The sequence below is a fragment of the Sceloporus occidentalis genome, unplaced genomic scaffold, assembly GCF_023333645.1.
Source record: "Sceloporus occidentalis isolate IW3139 unplaced genomic scaffold, rSceOcc1.0.p SCAF_2, whole genome shotgun sequence".
Lineage (NCBI taxonomy): Eukaryota > Metazoa > Chordata > Lepidosauria > Squamata > Phrynosomatidae > Sceloporus > Sceloporus occidentalis.
The window spans coordinates 264,242,483-264,256,250 of record NW_028316982.1 but is presented as its reverse complement, the minus strand read 5'-3'; the positions used below and the strand labels follow the sequence as shown (position 1 = coordinate 264,256,250).

Sequence of the window (13,768 nt, the reverse complement as noted above, 5' to 3'; positions counted from 1 at the left end):
GACTGCAACAATAATACAGTTTGACACCGCTTTAATATTGAAATATTGTGCAAATTTTGTGCAGAATATGTCCCAAACTCCAAAGACTCTTTATCAGCACAGAGTTATTCTCATCAGGGTTTTTCAGTGCTAAAGGGGAAAACCCCCACAGTTTTTTCACCCAGTTTCTTAATACTTTTGAAAATTCTTTCCAGCGCTGCTGTTTCCTCAAGACTCCATCCCTTCATCTGCCACTTTGCTTTTATTTAACTCTCACTCTATCAGATTTTTCCTGCCAAATATTTCACCTCACTTTATTACAAAGTTAACAACATGTACATAGGCCTAAGTAGGTGGGCAGAAGGACAATTAATTGTCTTTTTGAACAAAACAAGTTTCAAACTAAAACTATAACTCTAGGTTCATCTTAGGATAAGCAAATTTTGCTGCAAGGAACACAATACCATGCAGAGATGTCTGCAAAGTGTGGCTTGCTTGGACATTATTATTCTGACTGTGAAAATGTTCCTGCTATTTCCAAGACAGGAAAAGAAATCAAGAAAGGGACATGTTTGTGCATATCAATTTATACCCTATCTTTATCTTTTCCCTTTGAGTTAGGAAAGCATACTCAAAGCACTCACTTCAGATAAAGCTAACAAACCCAGTTTGTACATTAAAAACCAAGGATTAAAATCTTGAGGGATGTTGAAAAAGTTATCTTGCTCAACGTTTCCCGTCTAAAAGGAAAACTCAGTCGAGTGGATAAACATGTCCTACTGACAACCCAGGCGGAATAACAAGATGTAACATGACTTTCGTGTCCAGAGGGGGGTTTGCAATGGGCAAGATTGCTGGTTCCTTGCCCTTGAACATTATTTTAAGGACATTTCCCTCGGTAGACTTCTGGCATTTAAACGAAAAGGGGGGAGAGGAATAGAAAGGCTTTTCAAACTTGATATATCTGGAAGCTGACTGTTAGGAGGATAATCTGGAGCACCAATATTGGTATCTGATGTGTATGGATGCCCACAGCTAGGATTGCCAGGATAGCAGCATCTGATTCCCCATGATTTTGGGCCAAAAACATGGGACCAAAGGAAAAACCTATGTGATATCACAGTGGTAGGTCCTTGTGATGACAAAAAAGTCTAATTTGCACTGTAGAAATAATGCAGTTTGATGCTGCTTGAATTGGCATGGCTCTATCCTTTGGAATCCTGGAATTTCTAGTTTGTTATGGCACCAGAGCTCCCTGATAGAGAAAGGATAGATATCTCACAAGACCACAATTCCCAGAATTCCATAGCATTGAGCCATGGCAGTCAAAGCATGGTCAAACTGCATTATTTCTGCAGTGCAGATTCAGGCAGACGCAGCACCAACTACCAATAAGTGAGGAACTTGCTTGCTTCTTTGCATGGGTCTGAAAAATGCCTTAGATGGACATAGTCGACCAGGGGGCTATGTAGACTGCCAAAAATGACCTCCAAGCCACCAACAACAAAAAGAACCTAGAGAGGTTGAAGGATTCCAGAAACAGTCCTGGAGAGCTTGTGTGTAGCCCCAGTGCTAAGACAAATCACACCTTTAATCATTGAGCTGATAGCACATATCTCTGTATCCATGGATTTTGCATCCACAGATTCAACCAACCATGGTTTGGAAATATTTACACACACACACACCAAAAAACAAACCCTGATTTTGCCATTTTATGTTGTTGTTGTGTGCCTTCAAGACTAGAGAAAATCTAACACTGTACCTCCTTTTGCTGGGTATGACGCCCATCTCTTCGCTGTCCCCCTCCAGCATAACTCTTCTTGCCTGCCACCATTCATCATCAGAAGCGTTGATAACATGGAGGATGTCTCCATACTTGAAGCTGAGTCCTTGGCTTGGAAGACCACTGTCCTTGCTTTTGTCGTAGTCAAACATGGCTCTGGGAGAAGAAAAGAGAGATACTATGGTTAAGGATCCCAAATGTGGCAACATTTACTCAGCTATCCTTTTTTTCTGCAGATAGTGACTTTAAATTCAACCACATGTTAAAGAAGAGCTCTTGCTCTCAGCTTGGAAAAAAGTAAACTGAAGTCATATGATTGCCATCTTTAAACATCTTGAGGGGATGTCATGTAGAAGATGGAGCAAGCTTGGTTTTTTTACTCCAGAGACCCAACATGAATTAATGGATTCAAATTACACGAAAAAAGAATCCACCTAAGCATTAGAAAGAACTTCTTGACTGTAAGTGGGGTTTGACAGAAGGTGCTGGACTCTATTATTTTAAGGAGAGGTTGGATGGCCATCGCTCAGGAATACTTTAGATGTCTATTCCTCCATGGTAGGGGGCTTGAGTAAATGGCCTTTGTAGTCCTTTCCAACTGTATGATTCTATGATTAATCAGGAGAGTAATATTTTTACACAAACACACATTCCCATTGCTCTACCACGTAGTTGCCTTGAATCCCATCTTGGAAGTGCAGTAGGATATATATTCAGTAAATAAATTAATACCCCTAAACTATAGTCAAGGGTGTTCTGCTACTCAGCTATTGGTCATCTCCACTAAAGCAGAGCCATTGGATCAATTGTTGAAAGGTGAATCCACCTGTATGTAAATTCTGCTAATTCTTCTAGACCAAAAGGATTAATGTATTTACCTCTAAAATGCATGCTGCTCAGTGAAACCTTTGGACCTCTTGTTTGAAGCTGAGATTGCTCTGTATTTCTAATACTGTGGATCCCCTCACAGTATTAAATTAAGTGGAGATTCACAAGAGCCAGAAGGAAATACTTAACCATCAGAAGACATGGTTGTGGTCCATAGTGGCAGGTCAGTGAGTAAGTGATATCATCTTGAATTTAATATGCACTTTACACAAGCTGCCCCATGTTCTAACCTATTTTCAGGACAGGATTCAGAACATGGATCTCTTTTAAAGTTCAGTCTAAAACCCAAAGCAAATTCAACATTCTGCAGACATAGAGGCCACCAGCTGCCACAGGATGATGAATTTAAATGAGATGAAAGGTGGATTAGACAGTAATGAAATCTTGGTTCACATGTGGTATATCTCTGAGAAGCAACACAGAGGGAAGGCTATTGCTTTCATGCCTTGTAGATAGTTGTAGTGAACATGGCCTCTGCCACCAGGCAGATGGCTATTAGCATCATGGCCAAATGTTAACAGCTGCCCAGTGATACAGAAAGGATTGATTTGTATTTATTAGGTCTTGCTAGATAGTTCACCTAGTGTCCTGGCAGAGATTTATGTCATGGTAAACTGACCTATGATCAAGTAGAGCTGAATCATGATGTTGCACAATGCTCATATTCTCAGGAAGGGAGCACAGATGGAGCTACGTCTCCAGGACCATTGCACAAAGGATGACTACAGTATGGCCACTTTGCAGTGGTCCCAATGCACAGTGTGTCCTCAGAGACAGCTGGGGACTAGTAAGGGCCCGTGAGGGGCAGGAGCAACAGGCGTGCGGCCCCTGTTCCTTTCCTCGGGGCTTCGCCAGGCCTGAGGTGTCCTCCGAAGGACACCTCAGGTCTGCCGAAGCCCCGTGGAGAGGAGGAGGAGGACGAGGCCGGCGGCCCCTGCTCCTTTCCTCGGGGCTTTGCCAAGCCTGAGGTGTCCTCCGAAGGACAGCTCATGTCTGCCGAAGCCCCACGGGGAGGAGGAGGCGTGTGCCCGCCCTCTCCTCCTCGGTCCCTTCCTTCGGCCGAACGGGCTCCAAGGGGCCCTTTCGGCCAAAGGGGAGGGAGGCCGAAGGGAAGGGCTTGGGCACCCGTCCCAGGCCCTTCCCTTCGACTCTTCCCTTTGGCTGAATGGGCTCCAAAGGGCCCTTTCGGCCGAAGGGGAGGGAGGCCAAAGGGAAGGGCTTGGGCACCCGTCCCAGGCCCTTCCATTCGGCTCTTCCCTTCAGCTGAAAGGGCTCCAAGGGGCCCTTTTGGACCGAAGGGAAGGGAGGCCGAAGGGAAGGGCTTGGGCACCTGTCCCAGGCCCTTCCCTTCGGCTCTTCCCTTCGGCCGAAATGCTCCAAGGGGCCCTTTCGGTCGAAGGGAAGGGCTTGGCCAGGCCTCCTCCTGGGCTCCTCCACGGCACTTGTAGCCCCAGGCCTCTCTCTCCGGAGGGAGGCTTAGGGCTGCATGGGCCGCAACGGAGCCCCGGAGCGGCAGGCCGCCTCCGCGGGCTCCTTCTCGGCCTCTGCAGGGGCTTCGGCCTTTCAGAGGCCGGGAAGGAGGGAGGAGGCTGCCCACAATCGGGGTGATCGCGGCAGCCCCCTGTGCTCCTTCCAGGCCTCTACGGAGGCTTCGGACTTCACAGACGTCGGGAAGGAGGGAGGAGGCCGCCTGTGATCTCGGCAATCTCGGCGGCCCCCTGCACTCCTTCCAGGCCTCTGCGGAGGCTTTGGCTTCCACAGAGGCTGAGAAGGAGGGAGGAGGCTGTGGGGAGGTGGGGAGGGTGGTGCGGCTGTGTGCAGGAGGTGCTGCCTGCACCTTCGCCTCCTCCACTCCAGCCCTCGCTGTCCTCCTCTTCCTCCGCGCGGCCATGTGTGGTGGAGGAGGAGGAGGGCAGCGAGGGCATGGCAATTGGCAGCAGGAGCGGTCTGGGGCTGGTCCCAAGGCCTCGCCAGGCCGGATCTGGCCCACGGGCCATAGGTTGCCGACCCCTGCTCTATAGGATTGCATCATGAGGTACTTTCCAGGTTGTTTTTTTTTAAAAATGAGAATGTGTGTGTGTTTTGTGAGAAAAACACACACTATTCCTCTTGGTTGGAGTGAAACCTCTGAGTCTGTTTTTAATAGAGCAATGTTTTATGAATGATTGTCTACTATTAATCTTCATCTAGTGCTGTTCAGTGGCACAGAGCTCTTACAGCATCATTAGGGGTAGGCAGAAAAAAAAATCCAATGCCACAGCAGGATACTAGTGCTAATGAAATGAACATTTGCAAAATGGTCATTATCACAGTTGTTGCTGTTTTATGGTTTATTGCAACTGTATGGCAAAATAATTTGAAAAGCCATGGGAACACCCATCTAGGATTAAATTAGGCAAGGAAGGGAAATACTATTTTTAGCAGGTCTTTTCAAATGAAAATGATGGCTTTGAATTCCACTATTTAACAATGTCGTGGGTGTTCCATGGTCAAGACACCAGATGGGCTAGACTATTCTAGTTACATGACCAAGATAACCAAAAATGGTTCATTTAAAACAAAACCAATTTACAGACCATTTAACTGGGTGAGAAGTATAATCTCTTCAATTGGAGAAATATGCCAGATCAGCAACCCAACTCAAAAAATGGAGTCTACAACAAAATTTTACAGTTTTGAATTGGTGTTTTTCAGAATTTCAGACAACTGATTCTTATCTGTGATCCACCTTGAGTCCCATTCTGGGAGAAAGGCAGCATATAAAATAAATAAAGAAATCTGCATTCGCATTCCCTTATGTTTTTCCATCTTCCTCAAAGTCACCTATTAGCCAATCTGAATACCATATTGGCTAAAGAGGAAGACTAAATTGTCTTCACAATGCTTTTGTTCAAGTCTGATGGGTTATAAGGGTCCTGTCTGCATGGGCCAAAAGGCCCATGCTCCCCCTCGCCTGTGGCCTGGCATTGTCCTATCCTGATGACACAAGTCATTACCCCCAGGCAGGGATTAGGCAGACTGGATGTGGATCTGGTGGATCCCGCCCAATCCTAGCCCCAAAGGCCCTTAATCCAGTCTAAAAAGACTGGCTGTGACAGTCAGCAGAGTGGATGGGCTGGCATGTGCCTTACTAGTCACCATCGTTGCATCTTCTCTGAAGGTCCCTGCCATGGCTTATGATGTTGGAAGGAGGTTGCGGTTGAAATCAGGTGCTCTGTTTCTGCCCTTATGGGGTGCAGAGAGGATGTGTTGCTGGAGACAGATAAGGGGTATGCAGCAGCAGCAGCAGATCCACGGCAAGGTGGTGTGTGGGCATGTGAACACCTGCCCCCTGCCATGCCAGCTAGGGTCTGACCCAGCTGGAAATTGCAGACAGGATACTACGACTGCTACTACTAATAATAATAGTTTTTATTTATATATATCCTGCCTCTGCTTGCAGATTGAGGCAGGAGTACAGCAACAAATTTAAAATTACAGTTAGTTAAAATACATATATCCTAAAGGCACCAGATCCTGTCTGACCTTGGAAGCTAAGTAGGCTTCTTTCTGGTTAGTACTTGGATGGGATACAACCAGGTGCTGTAGGCTATATTTCAGTGGAAGAAACTAGCAAAACTACCCTTGAGTATTCCTTGCTTAAGCAAACCTTATGAAATTCATGGGACTGCCATAAGTCGATAGGTGACTTAAAGGTACGTACATATAAATACTTGCATTTTGAAGTGAACTGACCGCCTCTGCTTTTCCCAAACCAATGTATGGATTGGATTTAATGCTTTGGATTTTACCATGCTATGAATTTCCTAAAGCAATGCTTCAAAAGCAGACCAACATATATATAAAATGCTTGTTTTATATACATGTTCGAGGGCATATGCTGTGTATGGAGGGCCTTCTATGCCATGGTGCCTGCAATGCCCTCCCATTGAAAGCCTGATTGCTGCCAACAGTGACTTCAAATGTCAGGTCAAATATCAAGTTAAAACATGTTATTTTATAAAAGTCATCAGGGGGGGAGGGGGTAACAGTTTTATCAAAATCAGTACATGGATGTGGTTTTAAACTTTTAAAAGTATTTCAATTGTTAAATTCTTTAATAAGCCTTCAGAGTGTTGAATTTTTTTAAAAATTGTTTTAAATTGACTGAACTAATTTCATTACACACTATCATGACATCTTTTGATATTGAGTACATTGCTTTAGTTTTTGAAGTAACACAGTGCCAGGGTCTACCCTGTGGTGCCAGCCATGCTGGAAAATTAGTTGAGTTTAGTGGAAATCTAGTGGAAATTATCATGTCTTCCTTGGAGTCTGACTGCAAGGTAGAACTATTAAACAAGAAGAAACCAACAACAGCTGCTGGTTGTCAGTGGCAGTTCAAACTAAAAGTATATTTAGATTTCCAGCCCTTATTTAGGAAAGGGATGATCATTTTCAAATACCACACTCACTCACACACACATTCTGCAAAAATACATACAGGCTTAGCCTCCAGAAAACAAAACAAAACAAAACAAAACAATTTCCATGTATTTCAGAAGAATACAAAGTGTTCAATTTGGGTGTAATTGGCATGGAAGAACAATGCGATTTAAAGAGAGATTTGGCCCTAAAATTAGGGATGTTTGCTCTGGCTGTTTTTTAAACTGCTTCTTGTTTTTTTAAAGAGCACATTTTGTCATGAGGGACAGTTTTTCATTAATGTATGCTGCCCACCCCACTGTATTGATAATCCCAGGAGTTGGATCACAAAGTGCTGTGATGCTAGTTGCCCTAGACGGAAGGCTAAGAAACACGGACAGTCTGACTTTCATATCTGCAGTGGATATGTCCCCAGACTTAAGCCCTATGCACACTGCCTTAAAGGCTGGGTTGGGGGCAGTGGTGGGACGTAGTGTCTTCACGATGCACACTCCGGCTGTGCCCCCAGGGTGGTGTGATGCCGCACACCACAGTGCACAGCACATGGCTTCACAGCACTCCTCCGGTGCTGTGTACATATCACATAGCATCAAAGGAGCGCTGCCAATCAATGGTAATGGGGCTATTGTGCCCTGCAAAGGCCAGATCACGTTCAGTTGCTGCGGCCCCGATCTGGCTGAAACAGGGGTGGCTGCTTGTCATCCCTTTGGGGCTGTATGCACAGCCCCTTACTGAGGATAGTGAGAACCATGGATAATAGTGAATGCAATATTCCTGCTGAAGCTGACAATAGAGTCATGCTGGACCTCCAGATGCCTACAGAGACCTTTTCTTCTGGACATGAGTAAGAGAAACTGCGGTTATTGATCCTATGGCAGTCAGACTGTCCATCTGCACTTGCTTGTTTAGGCAATTGTCACATATTATTGCGACAATTCTCTCTTCACATGCTTGCTTTGTGTGAGCGACCCTTGTTTCATTTTCACTATGCAACCATGGAACTAACCATGGTGCTGAAACCCCCATCTGAAGCTCTCACTGAAAGCTTCACTGACATGTCTCTCAATGGGATTGCTAAACTGAAGCAGGGCCATTCACTCTTGAGCAATCTCCCTTTTGGGATGCAAACTAAAGAGCCATTGCTAAGCCACCACTGAAAAGACCATGTCTGTGCCCAATGAGGCATTCTGAAGTATTTCTGTTAAAGGTCAGGAAAGTACTTATGAGAGATGATTGTCCAGTATAAAAAGACTGAACCACAATGAATGGCAGAGACGTAAAGCTTAGTTTTCCATGACTTGTTCCCACATTGCTCCAGTAACATAAGCATGAACTTAATTTCATGATCAATGTGGTGTAGTTGTTCCCCATGTGGTGTGGTTGTTCTCCATGTAACTGTCTTCCAGCTAGGAAGGAGAAGCATGGAACAAAATCATGTCATTGCTTTTCCCACATGGCTCTTCCATCTCCATGCATCCAAGTGGCATGGTAAGAAGCAGAGCTTGGAAAAGTGCATCTGCAGAAGCAGAGAAAAGCTCCAAAAACTGATGCTACAACGTCTTTCGCGCAGGTACTCTCAAAGGTGCTGCAAGATCCATATGCATTCTGATATTCCAGATGAACACAGCTGTGTCTCTGAATTTTTTTGGAGTGTAATTTTCAGTGTCTCTATTAGTTGTGGCACTGTGGGAGATGGTAGTCCCAAAAGATTTCTATATTTTGAAACAAACCACAAGGCAGAGGTTCTTATTCCACTGTGGTTAAGCCTACGTTATCTCAAATGCCTAGATCCCTTGCTTATGCAGAGTGTAGTGAAAGAAATCAATTAAAAAGTTCTGGGACCCATCACTGATAGCATTTCAGCTTCAGTCATGGATTGTAGCCAAATGCTTGAATAGGAAGCACCCTGTTGTTGGTCTCAGGATGACTGTTGGCTCCCATGCCAGTGGGGCAGTGATTCCATCCCAGGTTTTAATTCAGGTGCCAAGCTTATTCTGGGGATAGGATCCAACACCTGAAGTTCTAAAGTTGTTGCTGTGTGCCTTCCAACATATAGTAACTCTAAGGCATGTCTATCACAGCATATTTTTAGCAAGATTTGTTCAGAGGGAGTTTGCCTTTGCTGCCTGGCAAGTGTGACACTTGCCCAAGGTCACCCAGTGGGTTTCCATGGCTGATATTTGAATCTGGTCTCCAGAGTCCTAGTCCAATGCTCAGACCACTACATAACGCTGCCCCATTGATACTGGAGCCAACAGGCATCTTCAGGTAGATACAGGTTTACAGCACATGTGGGCAATTGTGGAAAGCTCATTAGCTCCCCAGGAGTTTTTGGACATTTGCACCCTTAATTGTACCTGCTGCGCACAATATTCTTTTGCCCAAAATGCCCATAAGGGGACACAGAGATTTCTATTTTAATAAAAGTGCCTTCCAGTTTACTTTCTCTTTCAACAAAAGGCATCTTCTAGGCCCAAACTAGCCTGTGGGGAATAAGGCATAGATGCCCCCTATGCTCCCAAGAAGGAATCTGGGGCAATTATTTTTAAATTCTTGTAGGCTTCAGAGATCACAAAAGCACTCCTATGTGGACTGCATGAAGCCTGCACTTTGCCCACCCTTGCCTTACAGGATGAAGTGTTTCAAAAACTTCTTCATGCTGTAATTCACTATTGTTATTCAAGCACACCAATATCCTTTTATTTCTGTAAGGCTGCCGGAACTGATATACCTGAAGGGTGGATGGATTTCAAGCTGCCAAAGTAAAGTGAGAAAAATGAGGATGAACTCACCTCTTGACAGCCTGCAGGTGAGTGAAATAAATGACCTTTGCTCGCCCTGTGTACACTTTAGGGCAGAAATCTGTCTTCCAAAATGGACTTTTAGTATCTCTTATTCAATAATTGGTTGCAATAAGCATGGCATCTTGGGATGGAGAGAGATATTTATATAGATGCCCAGCTACGCTCTGCCAAATAGTAGGGTGCCATTAGCATCTGAACAATTTCCACTACTGGAGACATGTCTGATTTCTCTTTCTATCTATCTGTATGTAGAGAGATCTTAGAATCATAGAATCATAGAGTCAGAAGAGACCACAAGGGCCATCCAGTCCAACCCCATTCTGCCATGTAGGAACTCTCAATCAAAGCATCCCCGACAGATGGCCATTCAGCATCTGCTTAAAGACCTCTAAGGAAGGAGACTCCACTGCACTCCGAGGGAGTTTGTTCCACTGTCGAACAGCCCTTACTGTCAGGAAGTTCCTCCTAATGTTGAGGTGGAATCTCTTTTCCTGTAGCCTGCATCCATTGTTCTGGGACCTGTTCTCTGGAGCAGAAGAAAACAAGCTTGCTCCCTGCTCAATATGTCCTCATCCCTTCAATATGACATCCCTTCAAATCTTTAAAGAGGGCTATTGTATCACCTCTTAACCTTCTCTTCTCCAGGCTAAAGATCCCCAGCTCCTTAAGTCAGTCCTCATAGGGAATGGTTTCCAGACCCATCACCATTTTAGTTGCCCTCCTTTGGACGCACTCCAGTTTCTCCACATCCTTTTTGAATTGTGGTGCCCAGAACTAGACACAGTATTCCAGGTGGGGCCTGACCAAAGCAGAATACAGTGGCACTATTACTTCCCTTGTAGCACCTTTGAGACTAACAAAAGAAAGATGTTGGCAGCATGAGCTTTCATAGACTTAAGACTACTTTCTCAGACTCTGGGGTTAGTCTCAAAGGTGCGGCAAGATCTCTCTACATACTGATTCTACAGAATAACACAGCTATATCTTTGAATTCTATCTATCTGCCTGCTATCAAAGTTACTTTCCCAGCATGGTGATTGGCTGGGTTTTCTCGGAGTGGGGTTTATTTATTTATTTATTTCACTTATGTCCTGCCTTTCTACCAAAATGGGATCAAAGACAGATAGTCCAAAAGATTTTTCAATGTGATCATCAACACATGTTTTCTGGACTAAAATGCCTTGAATCCGAAGCCAGCATGGACAACTAAGTAGAAATGTTTGAACTGCAGCTCCCAGAATCTCCAGCCAGTGATCTAGGGATTCTGGAATTTGTCATCCAAAACTTTCCCAAGCAGCTGTCATTGTCATCATGATCATTATGGCACAGGAATAGAAAATTGGCCAGAACTCAGGAACAGTCCTGATGAAGACAAGTGAAGAAAAGCAGATTTAATAGTTCAACTAGTGTTGGGTAAAATGTCCCTTTAAGAAATGGTAAAATAATTTCTAAGGGTATGTTTCTTACCAGGTGTCAACCCTTATGGTATCACCACTGTATATAAGGGTTCTGCAACCCAGGACAGGTGTGGGTTGGTCAGTTTTTAGGAGAAGTGGATTGTAGCAGACAGTGTATGCTGACAGAAGTCAGAACTTCTGTTGTATATACTTTGTATATATTTTGCAACAGGAAGATAAAAGCCTCCAAGAACTTTGGAAGAAATCAACTGAGTCTGTGCTTTATTTCAGGTTGGTCACTGCTTTATTGCCAAATACTGCATACTGGGTTGTGCTTCTGCACTCTGCTGTGAGCTACTGCAGGACACAGAGGAGAGCCAACAACTAGTTCATCCCTTTCCTTGATGGAGTAAATCCAGGTCTTGATTACCTGAAGTAGCTGGCTGTCTCACTTCTTTTGGGGGGCCTCTTGCACTGGAGAACCTGTCCTAATAAGTTATTGGCTCCACTGATGAATAGCTTTTATGGTCTACAAATTTCTGCTAATGTTCAACTGAATCCTACCTTTCTGTAACTCCAGCCAGCTAGATCTAGTCCCACTCTCCAGTGTGTCAAAGTACAAAACATTTCCACCTTCTAATTTGCCATTTTTCAGGTGTTTGAGAAGTGGTTATAACATCTTCCCTTCCTCAGTCTAGGAATCATAGAATCTTAGGGTGCATCTACACTGTAGAAATAGCTCAATTTGATACCACTTTAACTACCATGGCTCCCTAATACAGAATCCTGGGATTTTTCGTTGAGGCCCCAGTTGTCTTTGCCAGAGAAGGCTAAAGACTTTGTAAAACTACAAATCTCAGGATTCCATAGGCTGGAGATACAGGTCTTAAAGTGGTGTAGATTGTAAGCCTGAGGGCAGGGAACTGTCCAATTAAAAAGATTGTATGTACAGCGCTGTGTAAATTTACAGTGTTTTATAAATAAAGGTTAATAATAATAATAATAATAATGGTGTCAAACTGTATTATTTCTACAGTCTAGATGCACCCTTAGAGTTGGATGGGCCATTTAGTCCAATCCCTTGCTATGCAGCAATACTTTGCTAAAACAGTTCTGAAAAATGCTATCCAACCTCTGTTTAAAGACCTCCAAAAAGGAGAGTCTACTACCCACTGAGGCAGTATGCTTTTCTGTTGAACAGTTCTTACAGTAAAGAACTGTTTGAAAGTGGAACAGACTACCACAGAGGCTGGGTGACTCGCTTTCTTTGGAGGTCTTTAAATAGAGGTCGGGAGGCTTTCTGTTCTCCAGCCTAACCACATTCAACTCCTTTTACTTTTCCCCGTCAGACTTGTTTTCTATACTACTAGCCATCTTTTGACACCTTCTTCTGAACCCCTCCAATCTATACTAAAATTAAAAGTCTTTGTTTATCAGCCTGTCCTTCTATTACGCTATACCAATCTCCGCACTTTTATCAGAGTAACTAAGCTTGGATCTAAATTTCAGTGTCATCTAATGGGACTAAAACAAAGACCACAGCAAAGTTTTGGACACCATCTATCAACTACATTACATTTTTTGCTCTAGTACAACATATTTATGAACAAATTTTGAACAAATTGGTTATTAAATTGATATCCCAGGACTGGTCAGGAAAATCCCCTCACTCCTGGAAAATATTTGGTTTGGGTCCTTACATAGGACTTGGTATTTGTGTCATTCAAATGATAAGCAAAAACATAAATGTTAACCTGAAGGTCTTTGTTGTCATTGTGCTTTCAAGTTCACTCCAATTTATGGCAACCTTATCATACAGTTTTCTTAGCAAGATTTATTGCCTTCTTCTTGGGCTGAGAAAATTCAACTTGCCCAATGTCTCTCAGTGGGTTTTATGGTGAAGCAGGGATCACACCTGGTCTCCCAAAGTCCCAGTTCAACCGCCAAACCACTACACAGTGCTGGCTCTGAAAGAAGATTTGAATCCTTCTTAAAATGAATTGGGCAGAGTATGCCAAATGAAATTTGATAAGTGGAACTATTATTGCTTTTGACTTCAGTTAATTTGCTTCTAATATTTTATGCGTTACACTCTAGCAACAATTGGTTGCTAATTGTTCTGAATGATTTTTAAAAAATGAAGCAACCATGCTGTACTCAGTAATATTGTTTTGGAAAAGTTCCATTTTCTCCCCAAGAAATCCAGGTCACTATTGCTGGCTTAGCATTGCTATTAAGAAATTGATTTGCTTTATTTTTTAAAAAATGAAATGCTAGGAACAAACAATTCCTATCCTGTATCTTTGCTTCCCAGGCTGTCCACTGATGGAAACAGAATGCTGGGCTAAATGGGCATTTAGTCTCATCTAGCCATTTGTTTCTTTATGGTCTTGCTGCTTAGATACACTGTAGTTCTCAATTTTCTTTCCCAAAGAAAGGGGGCATGCATCAAGGTTACTACATCTGGCATGAAAGCCAAAAACAGTAGG

The 13,768-nt window shown here is 43.6% G+C and overlaps 1 protein-coding gene across 20 annotated transcripts in view; it reads right to left on the bottom strand.

The window, feature by feature from the left end:
- DLG2 (discs large MAGUK scaffold protein 2) overlaps nucleotides 1-13,768 on the bottom strand; it is a 1,248,672-nt gene that overhangs the window by 58,540 nt on the left and 1,176,364 nt on the right. For all 20 annotated transcript variants that reach the window (XM_089512900.1, XM_089512903.1, XM_089512905.1 and 17 more), the window contains one exon: nucleotides 1,745-1,921. In XM_089512900.1, coding sequence (XP_089369026.1) covers nucleotides 1,745-1,921 — 177 coding nt within the window. The remainder of the gene's footprint in view (nucleotides 1-1,744; nucleotides 1,922-13,768) is intronic.